Below are 27,948 nucleotides of genomic sequence, written 5' to 3'. Positions count from 1 at the left end.
AGCTGCACTGGAAAATGTCATCACTCCAACCTAAAGCCCTGTATCCATTTATGTTTCACAAGGATATCATCAAATCATCAAAGTTAAAGCTTTAGAAGGCTGAACAGATACATGTGTTAAAGGGAAGAGATAATTTGGCTGTCAGCGTGTGATGAGATGTGTGCTGAGTTTCCAAATCCCCAACCAAATGTGTTCTTATTTGTTAGGTGGATATTCAGCGTGTATTTATAATTAGGCAAACCCCAGCCTAATCTCTTAAACACATGTGCCCAAATCAACTCCTCAAGGCTGCTAATAACCCTCCTCCATTAACCAATCCTGTTGATTAGCACTCTAATAAACAGTCTCACACCGCTGGGACTATCAGCATGGACTGGAGAGCCAACCCAAATACCCACAGTAAATTCAAACATATGGATCATTAAAGATCTGTGGCAGATTTGCTTGATTTGACTTACAGGTGGGATTTCCTTGAAGGAGACTCGGTTTCCCAAACCAGCTGGAAAGTCCCTGCTTAAACTGGAATTCCAACAAAGCTTTTCTCTATTATTCTCTGCTTTCTATTAGTCCCTATTTTCTAGCGCTTTTCTCTGCTTAAAATGTCAACTTTATTTTCATAAAGGATAAAACTTAATTTAAACTTTGTGATACGGAGGAGAGAATTGGAAGTATGAGATTACTGCTAACATGTGCAAGCTCTTTCATAAAAATCCCCACAGTTTCATATGCTTTTCAAGGCTATATAGTATGCTAGACAGGCCGTATTCAAATCTCTTTGCCAGCTGCATGTTGTCTCACTGTATGAAATTAACCCACAAGTTGGAGGCTTGATGTCCCTTTTCCTTTTTTCTTTTTTAGAAAGAGTGTTCTAACTTCATCCGGGTTCTCCAGCCGTATAACCAGACCCATCTGTACATCTGTGGCACAGGAGCCTTCCACCCCATTTGTGCTTATCTGGAAATGGGCAAAAGGGCAGAGGTAATACATTTGGTGCTTTAATGCAACCGAATATTGTTAATCAGTTATATATATGCAAGAGGTAATTTAGATCTCGATTGAACCTTTATTCTGCAGTCGTGAAATGTGACAACAGGGCTATATAGTGAACGAATGACTGAGAGAACTGCACTGCATGGAATAAATGTTAACACACACACACACTAAATTGATTATCTACCCATCGGTGTTTTCTTTTGTGCGAAGAAGTGGAAAATAGTGGTCACTACATGGTTCAATTACAGCTGTCGGATATTAAACAACGGCTCTCCTACGTAAAAGTTTAATCAGTCATCTTGATAAAGGTCTACAGGTTAATCAGTGTACCAGCATGAGCTCTGCTGCCCAACAATGGAGGAGGAGAATGACTGTTTGCACCATGCAGTTTTTCACCATAGCCAACCCTGCATGTGTTCACTTGAAGTTAAAGTAGTGTTGTCAGTAACTTATTTAAAGAAAAGTGAGTAAGTTGGGCCTCACTTTTAATTTATTCCAAGACTCTAGAAGTAAGGAGGTCTGCTTCTGCTGTTTAATCCTACTTTAATCCCTGTTGTTTCTTTCTTGTTGCACTGCTACAGAAACTGTTGTTGATCAGTAACCAAAGCAAAAAAACACAGCTCATTGCTCATGTGTGACCGATTTTGTTCGGCATCGTGGCCCAAAAGTAGCGTGCTATAATGAGGATATGTTGTAACTTGAAACACTGGCTATAAATGCACCTTTAACCAGGCTTAATGTGGCTCTCATTGGCCTCATTTTGATCTTTGACCCTCTCCACCGCAGGACAACATCTTTCGACTGGCCTCACATTTCGAGAACGGCCGCGGGAAAAGCCCCTACGACCCCAAAATGCTCTCGGCCTCGCTTCTGATTGGTGAGTTTGATCTCTGCCTTTTATTAGTTCCAGGAAGTGCACAATACGCTCGAGAGCTGGTCATTTGTTCCTAACTTTGCTTTCTCTCTGGCAGACGGAGAGCTGTACTCTGGCACATCTGCTGATTTCATGGGAAGGGACTTTGCTATTTTCCGTACGCTGGGAGATCATCATCCAATCAGAACTGAGCAGCATGATTCAAGATGGCTGAATGGTAAAAAAAAAAAAAAAAAAAAAAAAAAAACTAAAATGAAATTAAAGATTGTTTTTATTAGGACTCTGAGCCCCCAAGCAAAGTATTCTCATAAAAAAGCAAATCTGTTTTGAATAATGTAGTTTTTCCTTATGAAGAAATTGTAGAAGTTTAGTTTGACATTTTACTAGACTGCTCAAATATGTTGGTATGGATCTATCTACAAACCATTAGTGCAGGTTAAAAACTGAACAAACTAGATAAACTACATTATCAAACTTAACAAGCTCCAGCAAGCTTCACCCTTTGGTCAAAGTGGACAACTGTGATCTATATTCACATCCGCTTTTCAGAAAGTTGACCCCTGTCTCTGCCCATTATTTGTAAAAAGGATACCGTTGAGGTTTTCAACACTTTGAAGCATTAAATTCTCTCACAAGCCTCCAGTCTCCGATCATTTCCATTCATGTGCAGACATCAGATATCAGAGCCCATTCACAAAGTCACTGGATTTGCCTGCGCTAGTAAGATTAGCGCTGCATCGAGGGTTATTGACTGTTCAGTCTGTCTGGCTATCTTTCGGCACCGCAGAGGACTTAGGGAGCCACAAAAGGTCAGTTTGAACCTTTCCCTCAAGCTGTGCCATCCCCTTTTTTTCTCACTCTTTCCCACAGAACTAATCCGCTCTCAGCTGTTTTCCTGTAGTGGAGTCAAATTCCTCCCAGTTCCCCTCAAACCACCCACCCAACCACCTCCCCCAGCGCCATCAAAAATCACCGCTGCTCTGCGGTGCTGATTACTGTGACGTATTAATAAAGAGCGATTTAAAAGGGAGAAGTCATTGTTGTAGAGTTAATCCCCATCGATCTTTCACCTTGTTCAAACAAATACGCTGGGGGGATTGTATCCATCCGGCTCCGCAAAATCCAACGCCTTCCCCACAAAGAGGGGATTGTAATTGCATGGATTACTGGGTTGGGGATATTCTATTGAGCCTTTATCAACAAGGTTACATGGTACTCAAATGTAACAAGAGAGAAACTTGGGGATGAATCCTTAATAGCAGCTGATTCTAAAAGGATTTAGGGTTAAACGGTAGGTTCGATAGTCTTGATTCGCTGAATTTATTTACACATCTCTTCACTTTTTAATGCCCTCTCACTCACATAGATGCTGGATTAAACCCCCTTCTGAATGAAGTGGCCTTTTGTTGGGAATTAAATGTGATGAATTGTGTGACCTCAGTAGTTGGCGACACCGGCAGCAGCCTGTTTTTGTACCTGATCGCATCCACAGACGAATTTACGAACCTGTAGATTTAATGGCATAGAAGTATGAAGCGTGTGTGGGGTACACATGATTCATACCAGAGGTCTCGCACCCGCACAGCGCTTATAAATCTGCTTCCCACTTTGGCCACACTCTCCCTTTTCACAGCTACTCTATATCCTAAACGGCCACGGAGGTGTAACACGGCACTGCTTGTTTCTGTCCAGCTAACCCCGGAGCTTTTAGGTGCGGGCTTGTTTTACGCGTGACGACGCCTCAGTGACTGCGGCCGCTTTTTCCTTCAGTCCTCGTGCCCCCTGTTTTTTTTTTTACGTCCACAGATGTTCCATCCCCCGTGGCACCGGCTCCTCCGTTTAGCTTTTGATTTCCTCTCTCCAGATAAATTTATTCAAGTGTGATCCAGGACAATCAGAGCCATGTGTGTTTGCGAGGATGTGGTCTAGAGACAGGGGTTATGTGGGATTTGGATTTGGAGAGCTCACTTGAGGTAAAGTCAGATGCTGTAACGCCGGGGTGTAAAGTGAATGGCTGCTATTACTGAGCCGTGACTGGAGAATATCACGGGGGATTGGTTTCAGAGGTGTAAAATAGGGGTGAAAAGATTGTCATTGGGGCAGAGGTTGGATTGTAAAATTATATGTGTGTAGGGGGGGTGAGTTTGTAAGTTTGTCTGCTTTATTCATCCTCAAGACCCCAGGTTCATCGGCGTACACTTGATCCCCGAGAGCGACAACCCTGAAGACGACAAGATCTTCCTGTTCTTCAAAGAGAACGCCATGGACGGAGAGCACACTGGGAAGGCTACCATCGCCAGGATAGGACAACTGTGTAAGGTAACAACACACACAAGCAAACAATATTCTTCTCTTTTAAGCAATGGAAAGGCCAACTGATTACAGATCTGTTGCGGAAATAAGCACATAATGAGGTGAGAGCTTAGAGAAATGTGTTGATGCTGTTGCAGAATGACATGGGAGGTCACAGGAGTCTGGTGAACAAATGGACCACTTTCCTTAAAGCCCGACTAATGTGTTCAGTCCCAGGGGTGAATGGCATCGATACACACTTTGATGAGCTGCGTAAGTGTCTTTTTATACGCATAACCTCACGGTTCTCTTCGAAATCCTGTTGCAAGCCCTCGCCTTCACCCCTTTTTGTTTTTGATTTTCAGAGGACGTGTTTCTGATGAGCTCCAAGGACCCAAAGAATCCAGTTATCTACGCTGTATTCACCACATCCAGGTACAATCCTGTGCAGGTCTTTTCTTTTAAGCGTGCCAGTAAAGGGCTCAGATTCCCAAACAGCTCGACAAACACTGGTAGCATCATATTTGTTTTGTTGATTTGTTGCTAGGAGATCAGAAGGAGTTGATATGTATTCAGTATTCACACACGCTTCACATTTCCTTTCAGGAATCCTTCCCTTTCACATCCTTTATCTGTAATTTCCGAAACCATTTTCAATGACATGGCAGGATGCGAGCGACCGAGTGTGCCGCCGTCAAATTCCCAGACAGCGTTCCCGTAATCCACTTACAGGTGTCTTATGGTTGCTTTCCCCTTTTTCGATGGCAACCCTCCCCATATCACTGATAGGAGATTACTTTTATCCGATTCCCCCCATTCCTCACTACCTGTCCCCCTTTTTTTTCACTGAAATCTTGGCAGGCCTGTGTGGAAATCAGATTACTGGGGCAGGAGGGAGCGGGTGAAACATGATATTCACTTAGCGGGAACGCACGTTTCTCCCCTGGCCGCCGCCCCAGCCATGAATGGGGTTTTGAGAGGCCGGGTGTGGCTCTATTGAAGCATGTGGAGAGGTGAAGGCATGGGGGCAAGGCAGATAAGTGAGTTGAAATGGCACAGATGGTGGCACTTATCATGATGATGATGAATTTGCATTTGGGAAGGAGGAGGAGGGGGGAGAGAGTATTTTTGCGTCCAGCACTGTCTGTGAACCGCTTTGAAAGGAGGACAAACACTTCACCATCAATCACGGCTAATGATAAGACAAGCTGAATGGAACAGCGGTGCAAGCTAACACATACTGACAGACGCCTTGCATCACCAGACCCGTATGGCTTTTCTCAGCTATCTGGAACGTATTCAAACCGAGAGGGTTGGTGCGCATCGGTGGGCGTACACCTACACATCGGCCCCCAACCCGCACGCACACACATGTACACTTTAAAATTCAATTATGGGGCATTGAGGAATTACAGTGGTTTAATTGGTTTTCTAAGTGGCCGGTTTTCAGAGATGAATAGAGCAGAGATTCAGAGGAACCGGCTTTTAATATCACTGCTTAATGAGGCACAAAGAAGCTGCCACTGACAGATCAATGTTTGATTGTGCCTCTATGTGTGTGTGCGTGATTGTGTGTTTGTGCCTTTTTCTGGAGGTGAATTTGCCCGCCTCTTTCCCTCTCTGTGTATCTGCACAAACACATGTTCGCCCTTCTTCTTAAGCACAGATATTGGAGTGTCTTTTCTTGCCCCTGGAGTTAATTGAATTTCTCTGTAATTAACATTTTCAAATGCTAATCCATTCATCTTCCATGCTTTGGTGAGTACTGGTGGCTGTGTGTATGCCAGCCACATCCCTAATTAGTCTGATACAACTTCCCTTTGCAGTCAGCAAGACAAAGGACGTCTTGAATCTTATTGAAGCCCTCGGTTCCTGTAAGAGGAGATTTGCTGTCCAAAAGGAAAAATCTGCCATCTGTAAAAAGTGAGACTTGGAAAGTTAATGAATGAACTTGAGATTAGTTTTGAACAGCCCAACCGAGCAAAAAAAGCTGAGAAACAGATCTTTTCAAACATGGTGTTCATAGATTGCAAACAGCCAGCTTACATTGTCACAATCTCCACTTAAATATTTTAATAACTCTTGTGGAATCTTGGAATATTCACGTGGAACTCCCAAATTCTCAGTTTAAATGAGTCACAGCTCAAATTGCTGTCTTCTGGATGACCCACGACGGAGCATGAATTGAAAGAAAATCCACATCATTTCCCCCCCTTTTTTTTTAGCATGATTGATCGCCCTTGCCTGCTTTGGACCTCGTCTAGTGAAAGCACAATCCACCCATCTGGCACAAGCAAACGCTCGCAAAAATATTGGAGGGGATTTCAAATATGCTCTGCACCAGGTCTCCTTGTTTTGTTGGTGCTGTGCCCAAATTCCTGTCTGTTCTCAAGAGGTTGGAAGCAATCAGAGAGAAGTTCCAATCTGTCATTCCTATACTTAGGTAATGACAACCTTGCTCCTCTCTGTCTTTGTGCGATGAAGGGTCATTTTGTTGTCTTTCTTCAATATTTCACATACTCCTAATCCCTGTCTTGTGAACAGTCATTTATGAATCCCTTTTGTTTGTCTTTCTCATCTTTCTTTATTTCACCGCCCTCTCCCTCTCTTTACCTTTCTTTTTCCATCACTTTCCCTTCACAGTAACATATTTAAAGGCTCAGCAGTCTGTATGTACAACATGGCAGACATCAGGAGGGTTTTCCTGGGTCCCTACGCCCACAGAGATGGACCCAACTACCAGTGGGTGCCCTTCCAAGGCAGGGTGCCCTATCCTCGCCCTGGCACTGTGAGTCTTCATTGGCAATTTTACACGATTGCAGTAAATTTACAAGCAATAAAGTCACATTGCCACAGGATTCATTGCGAGCACACATGGATGGCTGCTTTCTATTAGCGGTTAATAGTGTCATGCCACATAAAATCAAACAAATGTGAAAAAAGTTCCCACATGATCCTCTCAGAATCAGCTGATTTTTTATGTATCATAACTTTAGTATATTAAATAAAGCCATGCAAATTTTACCTTCACACTAGGAAAATTTTCCAAGTTACAACCCCATTAACTACAAAGGGGTGGGTCAAAATTTCATGCTTTTTCATTTATGTTAGCTTTTCCAACATTTCTGAGCCCACATAACCTCAGATGGAAGGGAGATAGTCATATGAAATTTTCCAGGGTGAAAAACACATTTGACATCTGTTAGAAACTGCAACCAAAGCAGTTATACATCCACTCCAGGTGTCGTCATCCAAAGCCAAAATCTTGTTTTTATCCAGCACGGTTTGAGCATCAGTATCATAGAGTATGTCATAGTTTCAGCAACAAAACTGCACCAGTTTAATATCTGTGGCACAGAGTAATAGAAACAGACATTGGTACCCTGGAAGTGTAATCTGTTTACTGAGAATTCACTGGAGAAAACCCTAAAAAACGCATTTTGGGTTAACTTTAAAGGGTCATATCACCATGTAGGAATAGGGGTTGGTCAAAACAAGAGGGAGCAAATAAAAACTGTCATTTTGGCCTACATTTTGCTACCAGGCTCATCTTCTAATCATAATTCTTTCTGTGTGAAAAGCACATTCTTTTTGCTGTTGAGACTATGGTACATCCCAATATGTTGATGCTCAAAGTCACTTATAGTAAAAATCGTCCTGAACAAAAACAAAATTTTGGCTTAAGATTGTGACACCTGGAATGGATGTAAAATTGATTTTACTGTTGCAGTTTTTAACAGAGATCAGATGTGTTTTCATCCTAGAAAATTCCATGTGTCTGTCTCCTGTACTTATGAAGACATGAGGGCTTAAAAAAGCTGGAAAAGTGATGCAAATTTCCATTCACCCCTATCTACTTCAAGGTCCTGTAACTCTGAAAATATTCAGAGCATGAAGGTAAAATTTTGCATGACTTCATCAAATATACTAAAGTTTCTGCTCATAAAAAGAAAGCATCTGAAGTGGTCAGGTGGGAGGCGTAGATTCATTATTCATTGAATGATCCAATACAGACAAAGAGATTAGAAGAAATAATAAACTTCTCACATCTCCTCAGTGCCCCAGCAAGACATTTGGAGGTTTTGACTCTACCAAGGACCTTCCCGATGACGTCATCACCTTCGCCAGAGGTCACCCAGCCATGTACAACCCGGTTCACCCGATAGGTGGACGTCCTATCATGGTACGGACAGACGTGGACTACCAGTTCTCCCAGCTGGTGGTGGACAGAGTGGAGGCAGAGGACGGCCAGTATGACGTCATGTTCATCGGCACAGGTGAACGACAGATGTGGAAGTCATCTATTTAGTGCTTTAGCATGCGTTTTATCATGGCAGACTGGTCCACTTAAAGCTTTTTGACATAATTTTGCAAATAAAGCTGCAAAAATGTCATTTCATTGAATATTTTTTGAATCTAGAGTAGCTTCTATACAGTGAAATGCTCAAACAATATATAAAAACTACATATAGGTAGAGTATAATTTGGCATGTGCACATATTTCAACACAGGAGATTTAGCCTCTGAATAAACAAAGGTGTTTATGCTTTACACAGACCTGCCCTTGCTTTATCTCTGTATGTTGTCTTTCAGATGTGGGAACAGTGCTGAAGGTGGTCACGATCCCCAGGGAGAGCTGGCATGACCTAGAGGAGGTTGTGCTAGAGGAGATGACTGTCTTTAGGGTACGACATTGAAAATTGAGTGTTAACAACAAGCTATGAAGCTGCTCCCTATAAAAATACTCACATTGTCCATAGACGTGGTGTTAAATGTGGCTGTGTTTGCTTTGTACAGGAGCCTACTCCCATTACTGCTATGGAGCTGTCCACCAAGCAGGTAAAAACTTTTCACACATTGTAATTCACCCAAAAGTAGTTGACAAGGCCATGGGTCCAAGTGAAGCAAAAAAAAAAAGACAAGTTCTGGGCCTTTAAGAAAACGCTGATATCGAAAAGCAAGGATATCAAATGTGCCTACTGAGAACTAACCACCTTCTTTTCGCAAGAACCTGTTCCAAGTGAGCCACACAGGAGAGTTTAATTTTTACGTCCTTGCTGTTTTTCTGGCTCCCACAGCAACAGCTGTACCTTGGCTCAGCCCTGGGTGTATCACAGATGTCTTTACACCGTTGCGAGGTGTATGGGAAAGCTTGCGCTGAGTGCTGCCTGGCCAGAGACCCTTATTGCGCCTGGGACGGTGCTGAGTGCTCCAGATACTTTCCTACCGCCAAGAGGTAGGAGCCTGCACACACTAAACACTCCTCTATCACCTTTATTTATCCTCCGAGGGTCTGCTCAGCTTGCATTCTCCTTTTCAGCAACATCTTGCCTTTGTATTAACGTCATCGCGTATAGCCACACGTGGGAGTTATCAGTACACCTGCGTTCTACTGTTGCTTCCAAACAGTTGGTTTTCAATGTTATGCTCAAGGGCAACCTTCATCCTCTGACCTCAGACCTCCACTCGCATATTAGCAAGTGCAGAAAATCCAACACAGTAGATACACAGCACAGGCATCCAAACGTGGAAGTAATCTCTATATTACACAGGCACAAAATACAGTCATTAAACACACACGCATTCCAGCAAGTACAATCCAGCAACCTGGGTTAGCACCGGTGCCAGTACAGTTGTTCTGGGTTGTGATTCCATCCGTCTAAAGTCAAGATGCACACACATGAACATACATACACACATAACACACACACACTAAATTATAGCCAACAGGAGCTGTCTGACCGCTTCACCCTGCAGCCAGGAGGTATGAACATACACACCCTCAAATTACCCTCCGCTGTATCCAGCAGGATTAGGCTGACCACTAAAGCAGCCCTCACACACACACACACACTCACACACACACTCACTCAGCGCTACACCCCTGTGTCTCATTCATCCAGAACTTCTCACACCAGCAGAAGTAGGCCAGTGGGTATACTCCAGCTTGGCAGGGTTACAGAGGAGGTGGCACACCCCATGGTTAAGGCCAGGACCGGCTCCTCTCAGCTCTCCTCAACACTGCAAATATTTTCCCTCCCAGAATGAGAACCAGACACTCGGCCCTGCACGTGCTCAGACGGCCAGAAAAGACAGGAATGTTAGCCCAGGAAACGTACAGAGGAGGGACATATGTGAGAAAAAGAAATGAGAGTGTCCAAATGTTTTTGACGCACGAAAGCTCGGAAGGGAGGATGTTAAACGGTTGACCACTGTTGCTTTTTCACCTTTAGTGCCTCTAGTTTTTTCTCTCTGTTCCCTTCTTTCCAGCCCCTCACCTCATTTTTGGCTCACCCCGTTTTGATTTTTACAATTTTAAATCAACTAGGAGCAGGGGAGACATTCTCAGCTAGTCAGTAAAGCCAGACTATGAAAACACCTTTCCGCCACCGTTAAACGCAAATGACATAGTGGACTTTCATATGGAGAGGACAAAGAGCACAGCTGCTTTTACAAGATATTTCAAGGGCACAACAATGCTGTATGTGTTTCATAATGAACGGCTCATCGGAAGGCAATGAAGCACGTTGTTTCAGTGCTCAGCAGGTTTATGTTTCTTACATTCTGCAAAGGGGTTAGTGGTTTTCTTTTTTCATCCATACAATTTAACAGTGGAGTAAAGGTTGAAGAGATGCCCATTCTCTTAGGCGTTGGGTAACATTGCCCCCTAGTGGCTGCAATTAAACAGTACACAACACGCATGAGGAGCATGTATTTGATAGAACTTGTGTCTAAGAGTGTTTTCATTCGCTTCCACTCAGGCGAACCAGAAGACAGGACATCAGGAATGGAGATCCTCTGTCCCAGTGCTCTGATCTTCAGCATCACGGTACCTTAAAGTCTTCACACGAACACTCTGTTAACCGTCCTCTTACTGCCGCACACATCTAATCCATCTGTCTGTGTGTGTGTTTTTGTTTTTATCAGATGACGTGGATGGATTAGGAGGCAGTGTGGAGGACAGGAGTGTGTTTGGTGTGGAGAACAGCAGCATGTTCCTGGAGTGCAGCCCCAAATCTCAAAGAGCGCTCATCTACTGGCAGCTGCAGAAGCCCAACGACGATCGCAAGCAGGAGGTGTGTGTATTCAAAAATAGGTGAAATAAATGCTTGGAATGTGTACATCTAGTGTCACCTGGTCTATAACTACCTCATTCCTTAATGGTGTGGTTAATTTAGTGCCAATAAAAATGATACTATCTGTTTCAAGTTATTAGATTTCTGCACAGCAAACATCTCTACACCTTTCCTGCTCTATCATCCACTGACCTCTTAATCTGTAACCTCATAGACCCAGAAGGGTGAACACCTCTGGGTGTGGTTGTTTAGATTAACTTTTGACCCTGGCATGTAACCATTTACTTTTGCAAGAATTTGTTCCACAGCTGTATTTTTCTAGCTGGGCGTTCAGGCCATGTTGTTACAGGTACCTGCAAGAAAGAAAGAGAAATACGATACAGCAGCTGAGCAATATACCCATGAGTCTGGAGGCTTATCAAATGGAAAACACAGTGGTTTATAATTTTTATCTGGAAGGATGTTAATACGCAAGACTCCAGCTTAGAAATTAATCTAAAAAGAATGTTCCCTGCCTCGTATTCGATAGGTGACCACAGTGGCTTGATGTTTTTGCTGTTGCTGCTAAAGCTGCGCCAGGTTTTGCTTTTTTTTTGCTGGAAAACTGTGTATGTTTTTGTGCCAGATCAGTCTATGTTGACAGCTCTGATGATTGATGTAGCTGCATTAATGTAGCTGCATTTTTTCATACAGTGCCGTTGTCTTTGGTTGTATCCAAACCACAAACCTCAGTTTGTCCACTGGGTGTTCAGAAATGTAAAGGTGTCCTGTGGAGTTGTGTTTACATTTAGTGGTTGCCATCCAAGAGGCATTTCTGTTGGATACTTGCATTCAATTTAATTTTATTTATGTAGTGACACTTTACGGTATGAATCATCTCACTGCACTTAATATAGTAAGGTCAATACCTGACAGTTTTATATTATAGAGGGAAACCCAATGGTTTTCTTAGAACAGCTCTTTGCCAAGAGTGGGAAGAAATAACAGAAGAACAGAAATTATACTTCTGTCAGAACCAGGCATAGGGAGGGCAGCCATCTGCCTGGACTGGGAGGGTGAGGGGGTGAATGAGAGGGAAAGGATACCAGAGATACCTTGCATAGCCATTTTTTAAAAAAATTGTTCAGTTTCCATCCATATTCACAATCTTTCTGTGTTCTTCAATGCCTGTAAGGATCATTGCTGCGGCTCGTTGCTTGTTACTGCTGCCAACTGTCGGATTAGTCTGATCAGTTGTACTGAACTGAAAAATAGGTAAATAAGAACAATTTTATTGGGAATGCATCTGTATTATAGTGCAGTGCAGTATAGGCAGTGAGAGAGAAATAAACAGAAGTAAAGGGTTGATACTTGCTGAGTTTCCACCATCTCTGGATGTCATTCAGCTTTACAATTTCCACAGAGCTCTGACCTATTAAAATACAATCAAACCTAATGGTAACATTAGCCACATTTGCTGCACAATGACGGACACTAAAGATTTTCCAGTTGTTGTCAGGACATTGCCATCCAAAATAAAAGTAATCCACTGAATCTTCAGGTAATAGGATGGTGGGAGTGCATGATGACTGTTGTGTTTACTCTTGCAGCCAGTCTTTGCTCATAGCTGAGACGTTTTAAAATTAGCAGAAGCAGCTCTAGAAGCTAAATAAACCTGGTGGACTATAAGGCAGCGGGTCATTGTGAATGACTTACCTGGAAGCAAGACTGTAAATATTTAGGTCGACTATTGGTTTGCTAATCTCTACGTTGAAATTGAATAAAATCCTAACTACCTTGTAAAGCTGGGAGGCTAGCTAGTTGAGGTACAGCAATAGTAAGCATGTTATTTTTCAAAAAGTGTTTTTTATCTTACACCTCAATTTTTTTAAGACACATAAAACACAAGAAAAATGGATTTTCACCCAATAAAACCTTTAAGATATAAGGTGTAAAACTATGATTCAGACACATGGATAATGCCCATTTACCTGTGAACTACCTGTCTTCTACCCTTGTTCTAATTTCTTTGTCTTTCTCTCTGTCTTTTTCAGATCAAGCTAGATGACAGAGTGCTCCGTACAGACCAGGGTCTGCTGATACGCAGCCTGGCTCAGCCTGACACTGGTATCTACCACTGCCAGGCGGTCGAACACGGCTTCATCCAGCCGCTGCTGCGCCTCAACCTGCAGGTCATCCCCACCCAGAGACTGGGTGACATCCTACCTGGACTCCCTGGTGCCGGAGGAAGCGTCGGTCACTCAGCCAAACACAGGGTGTGGTACCGAGACTTCCTCTCTCTCCTGGATCACCCGGAGCTCAACAGCGTGGAGGAGTTCTGTGACAGAGTTTGGAAGAAAGAGCGCAAACAGAAGAGGGTGAAGACCCCCAACGGCAACAGTCAGGGCAAACCTGACGCCACCGGCAGTTCCAACCCGGTAATACGGCCTAAAGCTTCGGCTCCTAATGCTCAGAAGCAGCAAGCCAGCCCACCACAGAGCCGACCCTGGCTTCAGGCTGGAGATCCAACAGCGGAGGAGCCGGCACAGAGCCAGAACACCCAGAAAGCTCAGTCAAATCTGGGCATACTGAGCAGCCAGGCACCTAAGAACAACCAGAAGACACAAAACGGCCAGAAGGGGCAGGGCGGTCTGGCCGGTTCTCAGGTTGCCGGTGGATCTCGAGCGAGCAGCCAACACGCAAACAAGTGGAGACGGATGCAGGAAAATAAGAAGGGACGCAACAGGAGGACCCATGAGCTGCAAAGACCCCCACGTAGCGTTTGAGGAAAAAAATAAAGCACAGAGACGAACACATTTTAACCAGAGCTACACACACACAAGCACAAACCCATGCATTCACATTAATACAAACACATTCATAGATTGTGTGTCCAACGTATGATTCAGTGACCTCTTCATAACAGCAGCCAGAACATTAAAAAACACACTTTTTAGGTAGAAATACATGAAGTGCACACAACAATAAAGCTCTCATTCAAAGACACGAATGCACATAAACCTGTGAAGATGAACAGAGGACTGAAAACTGGAATGCATACTGTAAATGTGTGGCTGGTTGCCTTGGATACTGCCTGGCAGACACTTCAACCTCCTGTACATAAGCTACTAAAATAAGACTGGTGTTTAGTGAGGTGTTTGTTGGTAAGCAAATGGACTTAAATGTGCTGAGAGGACAGTTGTGGAGACATTCATAGATTTATGGAAGCAGAGCTGCTGCCGTGTTTGAACCTGAGCATGTGAACTGCGAAATAGTGTACATGGAAATGGATTTTTAAAAAAAGAACAAAACCGCTTATTTTGAAGAACTTGCTCGAGGAGAAAAGGTAACAACGGCACCCTTAAAGGAGGACAGGGGGAAATAAAGGGTGTGCACAGCTTGCACCAGTGGCTCTCATGTTGTTTTCAAAAAACAACCAGAAGCATTGTTACGTGGGGGGAAAAAATGAAACTGCAAAGTCATGCCTCTGTGCAGACAAAGTGCTTCTTCATCGTCACCACCCTCTCCAACTGGGAAAGCATTGTGCATGTTGTTGTCAATCAATGTTTTAATAAGCTAATTATTTTATGGAATTCTAGAGGCTTTTTTTTTTTTTTTTTTTTTTTTTTTTACACCCTACCTAAAAAAAAATGTTACATTTTTCTTTTATATTTACTTTTCCTTTCCAAACCAGTGCTTCTATTTTGAAGGTGGGGGGAAGAGGAAAGATTGCAGGCAACATAGTCGTCTTCATTGTGCATAAACCCTTCTGCTCCCTGTGTAAGTTATTATGTTGTTGCTTTTTCTGGGATTTCTAGAATTCGGGCACGGATCCCAGTTGTAGGCTATGCTAAAAACCCAGTCTGAAATAAGACTGCCAGTTGTTTTGTGTACATATATACAACAAACTTAACTCTCTGTGTATATACAGTACATATACAGTACAAGAACACCACTTGATTATTATTTATTGCTCATTGTTTTGTGAAAGGGTTGCATTTATTTTTGATATTATGGTATTTTTTGGCTCATCAGTATATTGGAGAAACAACGGCAACAACAATTAAGAACTTTGACGGACCAACTGGGCTGAAATTGTGTCAAGGATTCCTCTGTTTTGGGGATGTGAGGGTTGAATTAAAGGTTTTGTGTGTTCAAATTTTTTTGGTAGAGATCCCGCCGACGATAAGCACAATTTTGTCTCTTTTGCCTTTCAGATCATTTCATTATGTCTTCCCTTCTCCCCAAATCCATCCAACATGTCTTTATTTCCATCAAGTAGCTGTTATATGTAAGATAATTCCCCAAAACTGAAAAACATTAGCTGTGAATCTCTGTAAGAAATAGTGGAGAAAAATGTTAAATCTAGTCTGAGGAGAAGACACGTTATACTGCATGTGAATGCTACCTACAGTAAGTGCATCTTTTTTAATCGTCTTTTTACGTGTTTTGTGTGAGAGGTGAAAAATTCCCTTAAAGCAAGGTGTGAATTACTTTTGTCCTTTTGCCAAAACGGTGATATTAACAACTCGTGATATTCTGGCCAAAGCTGTTCGAGATCCGAGCTCCTTAATCTTCAACAACGGTACCTCCTGTCTCCCCCCCGAATACACAACAAGAGTAAATGTGTCGATGCAATAAATTAGAGCAGATAGTGTTCAACACTCAAACGTTTGTCTCTCCCTCAGAGTTAGAAATGTGAGAGAACTGCTGTAACACGGTTCTTTCTGGCATGCATTCAGTTGTCTAAATAAACATCTCCGTTACAAAAAAAATGTTGCTTTGTTCTCATTTCTCTCAAAAACCTTCTGTACACAGTGTTCTCAGCTACTTTCTGTTGGACGCAAGGCAGCAATTATATGTTTGTTAGTCTAATGAGAGAACTCAGTTATGTCTGTGTGATTAAATCATTTCATTTTTGGTGTTTGCAGCATCGAAACTTGAATTTAAACATGACTCTGCAGCCATGGCTGATGATGAGATCCAAGAAAAGGTCCCCAAACATTTCATTTTGGCTGCATTCACACTGTGCTCTATTCAGATTTACTGCTCAGATTCTTTTGTTTGTTTGCTTTATCTTTTTAAAAAAACGGGGCCAGTATCAGATGTGAACTAGTCGTTGGCACAGAAGCCACTGATATTAGCATCTACAGTTCAATTTATAGACTGATGTGAGGCAGAAGACAGTGACTTCATTTCAGGTGATAATGAGGATGACAAGAAAGAAAGAGACAGTTTTTCAAATATGGATTTTTATGGAGCAATGGCTGCTACTTTTTAACAGAGGTGTTTATGGATGTAGAGTCAGAGTGGTGGGATTGTGACATAAAGGGCTTCATTTTATCCAAAAAGATCCAGGGCTACTGTAATCTATCCTGAACGAAAATATACTCTACCGTTCAAAAGTTTGGGGTTATGCAGGCAATTTCATTCATGTGCTAACATAACTGCACAAGGGTTTTTTAATCAATTATCCTTTCAACACCATTAGCAAACACAATGTAGCATTAGAACACAGGAGCGATGGTTGCTGGAAATGTTCCTCTGTACCTCTATGTAGATATTCCATTAAAAATCAGCTGTTTCCAGCTAGAATAGTCATTTATCACATTAACAATGTCTAGACTGTATTTCTGATTCATTCAATGTTATCTTCATTGAAAAAAAAATGCTTTTCTTTCAAAAATAGGGACATTTGTAAGTGACCCCAAACTTTTGAATGGTAGTATAAATACAGCATGTAAATTTTCATTAAATTCTATCAATTCTTTTGAACTTAGAGGAAATAAGTATTTGTTGTTCGAATAAATGGCATCTCCACAACAGAGCAGATGTCATGAAACAACCAAGTCTGAACTTCTTCAAGGGCTAGGTGAAGTTGGTGGACATTTTTAGGCGGCAGGATCACGTTGTCAGACATGTTTATCCAGAGTATCGTGTCAGATTGTCGTACCATAATGTCTGAGTCCATTTCTTAGATGCCCAACAGTAGAGTTGTGGACATTCAAGATCCTGACTACAGCCCTGACATGCAGCATCCAACGTACCAACAACCCATTCTAGACTTCCTCTTGTCATCTGTGGCACCTTGTCATTGGGATAAAAATACCAAACGCATGGTCTTTAAGGTGGTCTGTTACAGTTATCAGTCATATGAGTGTCTTTGTGCCGGTCGCACTGATAATTGTCCTTTAAATCCACACATGACTGCACATTTAGGATTAAGTCAATGATCAAGATTTTGCCACCAGTTGAGCAGCTGGAAAACGTTTTGGGGTCAATTGTTAAACTTCAACAACTGGAATGACTGGGAGATGAGCAACTTCGATCAATTCTCAAATGTGAGCACTTTGATTCATGTGTCTGAAATAAGTTCAGAATCACTTTAAGGTGACTAGTTCTGAAGAACTTTTTCCAAACTGAGGCTGAACCCCTGTAAAAAACAACAACAAAACATAGCATTCGGTCAATCCCAAATCAAAGATAAAGGAAGCTAGTCAAGACAATAGTTGGGAATATAATGCTAACTATTTAGAAAAATTACAGTAGATGGTAAAATGTTCATATTTTCTTTAATCCATGTCTTGATAGAATGTAGGATCATTTTAGTTTAATTAACTCATTTATATGATTAACGTGACACAACTGCAGTTTGCTCGTGGCACTTTAAAAAATAGTTTTACCCTTTTCTAACCACAACAATTTAAAAAAATTATTTTTAGCTTTACTTTAATATAAGATGATTTGTATGCCGCGTTTATATATTTATGAACATTTGTCAGTGTCTCTCGACAAAACTCTGGCAACAAGATACTCAGATCAAGTTTAAAAGTTGCCTGAACTTCCACTATGACTTTTCAGACTGAGATTGCACTGCATCAGCAATCAGCAGCACATATGGATGTTTCCTAATTTAGAAAGAAAAAGATCAGAGTCCATGTGATTTGTGCTGTTCACACTGTTATGGAAAAAAAAGGTTTTGATTAGGTTAGGTCTAGAACTAAATTAGAGGCTTTATTGTCATTATAATGCAGTGCAAAGCAGCAATACAATGGAATTTTACAGACACTCCCTGAGTAAGATGTGTGCAAAACAAGAAGTCTATAAAGACCTTGCAAAAGCATATGAAAAGCCTAGTGAAAGTACGAAAAAAGCCCATAAAAGACATCAAAATTTAACAACAGGATATCTGAGTCGCACATGAGCAAAAAAATCTGATGCCTGAAGGCTTAGAAGGACGTGAATCTGTGTTTTTAAAAAAAAAAAACATGGCAACCCATTCAATAGTTTGAAATCTGCATCACTAAAGTGTGATTCATGCTCAACATTGTGCCCATTTAGTGAGTAGATGATGAGATACTCTCCTGGTGATGTTACCATCCATGGAGCAGAAGATTTCTGAAGCGTGCCTAAAACGTTCTCCTGATTACCTTCACAGAACCCTCTGTTTCGTCGAGTCAAAGTCACCATTTATCACAGTAAGTCCCAATCACGAATAAAGGAGGTTCTGGCAGCTGGAGAAGCACAGGTGGAACTGATATCATTAAAAACAGAAGAGACTGGAGGTGAGATGGTTTGGAGGGTTCTGGTACTGTACATCCTGACACATCATTAGCAAAAATGAGTTTCCCACTGTGACTTTCCTGCAACAGCAAGTCCAAATGCCTCTCTTGAGAAAGGCCTATTCTGACAAACCAGAGGGCCGTCCAGGGAAATAACGCTGTGGATCATCTTTGCCAAAGAAAAAAGTTGGAATAACTACAACCAAGACAGAATGAGAAGCTTTTATTCAGAGCAGGATTAAGGTGCAGAGGTATAAAGACTGTAAGGACAGGGATGGTAAAAGAAGACATTTATATTAGATGCAGCAGGAGGTTGGAGAAGGAGGGCTGCAGGGGAAATGGGAGAGTTGCTGATCAGCAGAATAAGACTAAAGTCGTCTGTACACCTCGTTGGGAAGCAGCAAAGCAGAACCTGTGGAATAGAAACCCTCTTTTTCTCATTGCTTCAAATATTCAAAGGCAGAGAGTGAAAGAATGAACTGGAACATAAATGCTTGAGCGGTCTTGAAATTCCACTTTAAAGCATGTTTTCTACAAAGCTCCGGTTTGGTGAGGAGGATTTAAGAAATAGTTGGTGGTCAACAGTTGGTGGCGATAGAGCTCCAGATGGTGGCAACTCGCCATGAAACAAGAAAAAGAGGAAGAATCATGTTGTTAAATGTTTAAAATGCGGTTTAAATAGAGTCGCAGCAATATTGTGCTGTGATGTTGCACAAATCTCAGCTACAACTGGTGTAAATCACCCAACCTGCGTCCAGATAGCACAAGAAGTAAGTGAGATTTTAATTTTTCTTTCTTTCCTATGCATCCGTCTGCATTAACATTTATACTGGTGATAATAACAGAGCTGAAGTTGGCCAGCCTCCCTCTCAGACGCTGTGGTTTTATTTATTTATGAGGCCCTCCCTGGTTTTTAAACCACCTTACACTCTCATTACTGTCTTTTAATGCTCTCACCACAGCAGTGATTGGACTAAACTGCAGGTGCTGAGCTGAGACACCGAGCAGCTGCAACCTGGAGAAACCTGCAGAGCAATGAAAAGCAGTTTTATGCTTTAATCAGTGCACGTTTTTAAATTTCTTATTTTGCTTCCAGCTGCTTTTGCTTTAGTTGAATCATGAGTTTTTAAAGAAAAATCTTCAATGATCTGAATAATGTTTTTTGCTATTTTGTCATTCAACTATTTTCATATTCTTACTTGGCTACACAGCAAAAGAGGCATAATTTCCTTTATGTACCCCAAGTTTTATTTTATTTTTTTAAAGTTGAATGAATGAATGAATGAATACATCTATTAAATTAATTATAAACTATTCTGATAATCAATTAAGTCATACTTTAAGGCATAAAACTGTAAATTCCCTGCTTCCAGCTCATTAAATTTCAATATTTCCATCCTCTCTGACAGTAAATTCTTTGGGTTGTGGACAAAACAAGACATTTTAGATGCAATCTTGGTCTTTGGGAGACACTGATGGACATTTTTTCACCATTCTCTGATATTTATACTCTGCTACCACTGTCTTCTTAAACAGCACTATGAGATTCTTTATTATTATTTTTATTTTAATCTATTAAATTAAATTTTGTTGTCAGATTTCTTTTTGCTGTGACTGATGAGGACTTTATTATTTTATTATTCTAACCCTATTTGTTTATATTTTATTTTATTTCATCTCATCATCTGATTTCTTTTGCCTATGATGGATAATGATATTCAGATTTTATTCTATTTTATTTTTATGTTAATGTGTTCTATTTTGTTATCATTTCGTTTACCTATGACTGATGATTATTTTGTAATTATATTCTAATTAATTTTATTTTGTCATCAGATTTCTTTTACCTGTGACTGATGATGATTTTGTTATTTTATTCTATTTGTATTTTATTTTATTTCATTTTGTCATCAGATTTCTTTTGCTTGTGACTGATAGTGATTTTATTATTTTGATCTATTTGTTTTTATTTTATTTCACTTTATTCTCATATTTGTTTTGGTCTGTTGTGTGGTTTTAAATTGTGGTGTCATTCTCCATTATCATTATTATTATTATTATTATTATTATTATTATTATTATTATTATTATTATTATTATTATTATTATTATTATTATTATTATTATTATTATTATTATTATTATTATTATTATTATTATTATTATTGTTATACACCTCACAACTAATAGATTACTGAAGAAAATAATCAATAAACTAGTTGACAATGCAAATAATTATTTGCCACCTAGTCAAAAAAGCAACTGTTACTACTGATTTCACTGAAGTGTTTTTGAAACTTTTGTCATGTTTTTTTGCTGTGAAATATCACGAGGGCGAAAATGCAACTTCAACCCAAAATAGCAGCTTAGTTTACAGAGAAAGTGACGGTTCTTCTGTAGGACCAGCAGAGGTCGCTGTCGGCTCTCTGCCTCTGATAAACTCTTGTCTCAGCTCCTCCAGGCCTCATAATGAGCATCCAGTCTATGATAATGAGGCCTAACTCTGACACCTTGACATGTTGTTTTATTTCTACAGAAACTCCTCCCCTTCAAAATAAGACACCTCCAAACACTACATCTCCAGGAACCGTCTGTGTGTGTTTTCTGTCCGCTGAAGTGATTGGAGAGGTTCAATCATGTTTCAAGTTTATGAATCCGCCGCTGCTGTTACCATGGCGACTGTCCTTGAATGTCCTGCGAGTCTGTCGGAGTCTTTAAGATCCTCGTTTTCAGACACAGGAAGGGGGATGTCTTGACCATTGTGTTGTTGGGTTTTATTAGTGTGCTTTGCTTTAGGGGAGCTTCTCTGTCTGAAGTGTTTTCCAGCACACGCGTCCTCACATTTCTACTCCTCAGAGCTTTTTTTTTCTGTTTTTGTGTTGTTGTTTTTTTTTTTTGTCAGACACTAGATGACACAACAACAGTCAAGCTGCACTATTATCTGCTGCAGGATATGCATTTATACAATCGATTATAGGTACATTTTCTCCAAAAACATGACATTATTCTCGTATTTTATCCGCAGATTTTCACTTTAAATATTAAATTCTACCATTTTATTTGCAAATCTCACTACATTGTGGGGGAAAAAGGCCCAATTCCCTTTACAGTATGGATGTTGTGGACAGACAGGACTGACTAGTTAGCAACAAACGTGACATTTTCACTATAATGTCTGCAAAATGTAGAGAAAAATTAAGTTTTCACAATCACTGTGTCCGATGTGTCAGAGTTTTTGATTTTTAATGAAACTAGTATTAAATTAAGCTTTCATTTTCAGTTTTGGACAGTGTTTCAACCTGTCTATTGCTTTCAAATTAAATAAATATTCTATTACTGACAGTTTATTGGCTTATTTGTTGCATATATTCATGAATCTAGTGGGCAGCACATAACAACTCACTGAATCTTTACCATAACATCCTGATAATAGTCATTATTTACAGTAATCCACAGTGTTTTTCTCTGTTTGTTGAGGTGCAGCGCAGTGGAGAATTAATATAAACATATTTTCATACCGCTTTAGGCTGAATGCGCATTATTTGAATAAAGTACATGATATGTGTGTGAGTGTGTGTGCACGCAGCCAAAGCTCCTCACGACTCTGGAAAGTCGGCTCTGTTCAGAAGCTCTGACTCATTGCTTCTTGCCCAGGAGCTAGCCCAGGGGATTGTGGGAAATCAAGTCTGTGGGCAAGGAGAGAGGAGGAGATTTAGGTCAGCGGCAGGACAAGATAGAAGCAGGCTGCTGGACTCACCACCAGGCTCACCACCACCACTATTATATGCAGTATATTTAAAAATAATCACAATACTGGTTTTATTTCATTGTGAATGAAGCGTCGCCTTATTTTTCCTTCAACTTCCTGGTTTCCCTGCTCGACCTCCTCCTTCCTGTTCAAGCTACACTGCAAAAACTCAAAATCTTACCAAGTCTATGTGTCTCATTTTTAGTCAGAATGTCTCATCCCACTTGATTTAAGATAAATTCACTTAACAAGTGACATTTTATCAAGATGGAAGGACTTGTTTGAAGGCAATGCATCTTAAATATCTTGTTCAGTCAAACAATCTTGAAATTATCTTGTTTTGACTTGTATTTTACAAGAAAACTCAAAATAAACTTAACCCTCGTGTCGTCCTGCAGGTCAAGACTGACCTGTTTTAAAGTTTGAAAATGTGGGGAAAAAATTGATTTTCACAGTGAAACTTCTGATGTCCACATTTTCAACATTTTTGGGAAATCTTTGAACAAAGAAATGTTAAAAATGAACATTCACATAAAAATCAACCAAAATCCAGCAAATTTCACTGGATTTTGGTTGATTTTTATGTGAATGTTCTTAAGAAAATACTAGAAGTATTACCGATATATATGGAATCACTTTAGATATTTTTAGGATTTTTTGCAAGATTTTTACTCATTTTTTGAAAATATTTACAAGAATTTTTTTTTGCCAAATTTGAGGGATTTTTTTGAAAACAAAACTTTTTAGGGAAACTTTTAAGGAATTATTGGACTTTTCTTCCTGAAGGTTTTGCAAATTTCCAGAAATTTGGGGATTTTTTGCAGATTTTTTTGGATTTTTTTCAGACAAGGAAATAGTATTTTTGGTGCCCGTAAATGAGGACAACCGGAGGGTTAATACATCTCAAATTAGGAGGTCGCATGAAAGCGAAAATCTATTTTTGGGTGAAAAACTGCTTTTTATTTTTTTTTAAAGCTTATTTGTCTTATTTTAAGACACCTAAGCTTGAAAATCCTGGTAAAATATAGCCTAAAATAAATTTTCCAAGGTAACTTTGAGATCTCAAGATTCTAAATATCTTATTTCAAAAAATCTTACCAATCCATTTTTCACTTGTTCTATTGGCAGATTTTTTCACTTATTTCAAGGTAAACGTTCCTTGAAATAAGCTTTTTTTTCTTGTTTTGAGAGGGGCATTTTTTCCAGTGTAAAACACCTGTAAAGTTCATCAGCTGTGTCAACTCCTGCGAGAAGCAGTGACTCATGTCCAGATACAGTTGAACTGTACTTTGCATTGCATTAATCTTCAAGTGATCCCATAATTAGGAACCCTGCAGGTGAATGGCAGCTGCAGCAGAAACCATGGCAACCGAGGAAGGGAGGGACCTGATGCATAATGGCTCTCCTTGATGACGGATGACATTTTCCATCAAGACTGAACCCTGCTGTGATCTCCAGGTGCTGCTGGCTTCACTCACCTCCACACTGAACACATTTACTGGACTCAGTCTAGATGAGTGTGTGTAAACATTAGACTGTATATGTTGACATATTTAGGACATTATTGTCACATCTAATTCTGGAAATATATTTATAGTATTAAATTTGAATTTGACAGTATCATCTATTAAATAAAAGGAAAATATTTGTGAAATTTTATTAAATTTGCAGATATATTTTAACACGTTTAATGTCAAAAGGTTTTAAATTTCTTTTAAAAAAATCACAATTTTATAATTATTCAGTTACAGTTTTTTTGCATTTAAACTTTAGCTTTAAACAGTTTCAACAAGGAAATATATGTGAAATTATGCTCAGTCTGTAAAAACATTTAAACACAGTTTTAATGTCAAAAAGTTTAAATTTAAAAAATGCAATTTTATGATTTTTCAGTTACAGGTTTTTGTCATTTCACATTAGACATCAGCCTTAGACAGTGTCATCTATTAAATAAAAAGGAAATCTTTGTGAAATTCTGCTAGATTTGCCAACAAATTTGATATTGTAATATTGTATCTTAAACTTTGACCATCTTGCTTATAGATGTACAGTATAAACTAGGCTGTCATGTGTCTTTGCACTCTCGGCAACTCAAACCTGTTTATACTTGCACCAGTCGCCATGATGTACATGATGTGTATTCTGAAGAGGATTGTGGGTCAGAATGACTCAATAAGCATGCTGGTTTGCATTTTGTGAACAGTATGTTTTTTTTTTTTTTGTTTGTTTTTTTTTTTTGGCATACTGCACTGGGACATGCTTTTTTATTTCTGGCATGCTATCTCATATGGTAGTACATTTATCACAAGGCACCCCCATGCATCCTTTGTTGCTGTTTTCATTGACAGACCCCTAGTGCCAGAAATTCCATACTGTGTGTTTAAAATTGTGCCGCACAGTCCAACTTATCTGGTAATTAAACCGCTAGCTTGGAAACAACAGATTTGATGCCATGTTTTCGATTGCTGCAATATAAAAGCATATTTCTTTTGCTGGTAAACATTTTTCCAAAAAATATTTCATACAGGCTTTATGTTAAATATGTGTATTGCATCTCAGTATCACTTGCATGAGATAGCTGAATGACATTTTTGATGTGTTAAAACCTTTTTGTTGCCAAAAAATATACTTTAAAATCAGAATTTTTTTCTTCACTCATACATATTTTTACATATTCATTTATTAATATTGAAAATAACCAGCCCTGTTACTGATGCTGCTTCAAAACAAACCAATCAAATCTGTTAAACCTTTTAATATAATGTATGAACTGAGTTTTGCTCATCAATATCCATCATGTCATATGTTCATTTCCACATTATTGCCACATGCTTTGTTTCCCTGTACATATTACCGTGAGGTGGGGGGGTGGGGGTGGGGGGGGGGGTGGGGGGGTGGTATATAAGGTGCCCTCTGGGAGTTGTTGTTTCTCCATCTGTCGTTAAGAAGCCATGATTTATCGCTGCTATCGCGCTCCTTCAACACTGAGCTACAAGGCTGGGAGTCATAAACAGAGACACCTGTACACAGCTGCACAGCTGGCCACATGTGTCGGCGCAGATGTAAACCGACTCCCACCTCACTTCCACTCACTGATTGCTTGGGATTGATGAGGTGATCAATGACCTATTCCTGTCTGTCTCGGGAGAGAACACGGATTCACACAAGGCTGCCGGGTTACGTTCAAGGACTTGGTAAATCATCAAGGGCTGCCAAGGCGCTTGTGGTCCAAACATCACCTCAGCAGCATTACAAGATTTCATTAAAGCTGCAGCAGCATTTGGGAAATCACCCAAAGGCCTATAAAGATGGTGTTTTATGTAAACCCTCCCCGTTAGCTTTATGATGTGTGTGAATACGTGAATTCTCCTTCAGTGTGACTCATCTGTGTGGCATCTAGCTGAACACGAGGGACTTACCCCCTCACTGCAAAGCAATGACGCTCCAGTCTGTGACGCACTACCTTGACAACAGGTGTGTGTTGTTAATGATTCATGAACTGTGTGTTCATGTGTGTGTGTGTGTGTGTGTTGATTTGATTGGCATTCAGAGCCACATTGCTTTGACATTATCTCTACTATCTAAAATGAGCGTTTCTCCCCCTAAAGGGCTATACTCCTGGCCCTCTTCAACGACTGATGAATCAGCCTATTAGATCCCAGAGCAGCGTTAGTTAAGATGTCAGCTGCTGTCAATTCACCAAGAGAAATGAAAGAGGCACGTGGAGTGAGGAGGAGGAGGAGAACACAAATCCATTATACTGGTGAGCCACGTTTCTGAAGGGTTCACAAATGTCACATTTCTCCAAAGAAAATTGCAAATGTAAGGAAATGAAAAGCATGAAAAACCCCAAATCAGCATCTATTCTGACTGGCTTAGATGTTTTTGATAAAATACCATCGGAGACCGAACACTGGTTAGATTAGACATTAATAATGTAATTATATCAGAATTTAAAGAAGAATTTAAAGTCACATTTTGATGTGCATTTTGTTGCATGTTTGATCAAAAAGTAATGAGTTTATTTTTTATTTAAAATTCAAGGAGCAGTTAGATTTCTTTTTTTAATACGCTTGTGAGAGTTGGATAATAAGACTGATACTGCTCTTAGCATAGCTTAGCATAAGGACACAAAAGGTTACACTGTAAATTACAGTCACTCCCTGGAGCGGCTCTGATGTCCTAATTCGTGTACTATGTGTTCATTATTAATGTTTAATCAAAGAATGCTATAAATATGCGCTTTTGCAAGTTAGAGGAGTTTCTATAAACCAGGACTTAGTTAACTTGGCTTAGTGTAATGTCCAAAAAGTTTTGTTTATTCTGAACTTTATGTTTACTCTCTGGACTGGCTTCATTTTCAAAACAAACAAAAAAAAAAACAAACAAAAAAAAAAAAAAATATATATATATATATATATATATATATATATATATATATATATATATATATATATATATATATATATATATACACATACACTACCAAAAGCTCACACTTTTATTCATGTGCTAATATAACTGCAGAAGGGTTTTCTAATCATCATTTAGCCTTTCAACACCATTAGCTAACACAATGTAGCATTAGAACACAGGAGTGATGGTTGCTGGAAATGTTCCTCTGTACCCCTATGCAGATATTCCATTAAAAAATCTGCTGTTTCCAGCTAGAATAGTCATTTACCACATTAACAATGTCTAGACTGTATTTATGATTCATTTAATGATATTTTTATTGAACAAAAACACTTCACTTTTTTCCATGTTTGGAGTCACTTAGAAATAAGGGTTAGGGTTCATTTCTAAGTGACCCCCAAACATTTGAATTAAGGTGTTAATTAAGGAGGTTTGTGGGCAGTGGTAGATTCTGTTATCTTCACATGAAGGCAGGCTGCTTTTCCATGTTTACAGTTTTCATGCTAAGCTAATGGCTGCTTTTAGTATCTAGTGAACATATATGAAAACAGTACTAATGCTCCAAGCACTCTTCACTACTATGTAAAACTTTCCATTTAGGAAATAATCCATACATTGACATTGGAGTGGATGTCCATACACTTGTCTCTTTGCTGTTTTCAAAGGGCCATATTGCACAAAATATAGTTTTTCATTGTTTTACCATATGTTTATACTGTATGTCCCCACTTTGTTTAGGTACCCACTAAATATGAGAAAAGACCATTAAATTGTTTCTTTTATTCTCCATAGATCAGTCAGAAGTGTCAAAACCATTCAAGATTGCAGCCTGTTGTGATGTCAAAACAGAAGAAGCCCCTCCCCCTGCTGACTCCTCACTACCATTCACTGAACAGAGGGGATAAACCTGCTGTGCAAAATGTTTGTCTCCCCCTTCTGGTAAGGAGAGTCATCACAAAAACACTATTGATACATGATCATTTCTTTTTTTTTTAAACTAATCCTTCC

At 39.8% G+C, this 27,948-nt stretch overlaps 1 protein-coding gene across 2 annotated transcripts in view; it reads left to right on the top strand.

Annotated features, from left to right (window-relative positions):
* The window catches only part of sema3aa (sema domain, immunoglobulin domain (Ig), short basic domain, secreted, (semaphorin) 3Aa), a 33,818-nt gene extending 17,829 nt beyond the window's left edge, over window positions 1-15,989 (top strand). For both annotated transcript variants that reach the window (XM_055006675.1, XM_055006676.1), the window contains 14 exons: window positions 859-978; window positions 1,780-1,870; window positions 1,965-2,084; window positions 4,044-4,186; window positions 4,318-4,432; window positions 4,525-4,594; window positions 6,803-6,947; window positions 8,217-8,436; window positions 8,753-8,844; window positions 8,957-8,998; window positions 9,238-9,395; window positions 10,921-10,988; window positions 11,087-11,235; window positions 13,269-15,989. In XM_055006675.1, coding sequence (XP_054862650.1) covers window positions 859-978; window positions 1,780-1,870; window positions 1,965-2,084; window positions 4,044-4,186; window positions 4,318-4,432; window positions 4,525-4,594; window positions 6,803-6,947; window positions 8,217-8,436; window positions 8,753-8,844; window positions 8,957-8,998; window positions 9,238-9,395; window positions 10,921-10,988; window positions 11,087-11,235; window positions 13,269-14,000 — 2,265 coding nt within the window. In that variant the 3' untranslated portion in view covers window positions 14,001-15,989. The remainder of the gene's footprint in view (window positions 1-858; window positions 979-1,779; window positions 1,871-1,964; window positions 2,085-4,043; window positions 4,187-4,317; window positions 4,433-4,524; window positions 4,595-6,802; window positions 6,948-8,216; window positions 8,437-8,752; window positions 8,845-8,956; window positions 8,999-9,237; window positions 9,396-10,920; window positions 10,989-11,086; window positions 11,236-13,268) is intronic.
* The last annotated feature ends 11,959 nt before the right edge of the window (window positions 15,990-27,948 follow it).

Source organism: Amphiprion ocellaris, chromosome 21 (assembly GCF_022539595.1).
Source record: "Amphiprion ocellaris isolate individual 3 ecotype Okinawa chromosome 21, ASM2253959v1, whole genome shotgun sequence".
NCBI lineage: Eukaryota > Metazoa > Chordata > Actinopteri > Pomacentridae > Amphiprion > Amphiprion ocellaris.
Note: the sequence above shows the minus strand (reverse complement) of the source record. Positions and strands in the feature narration are given on the sequence as shown.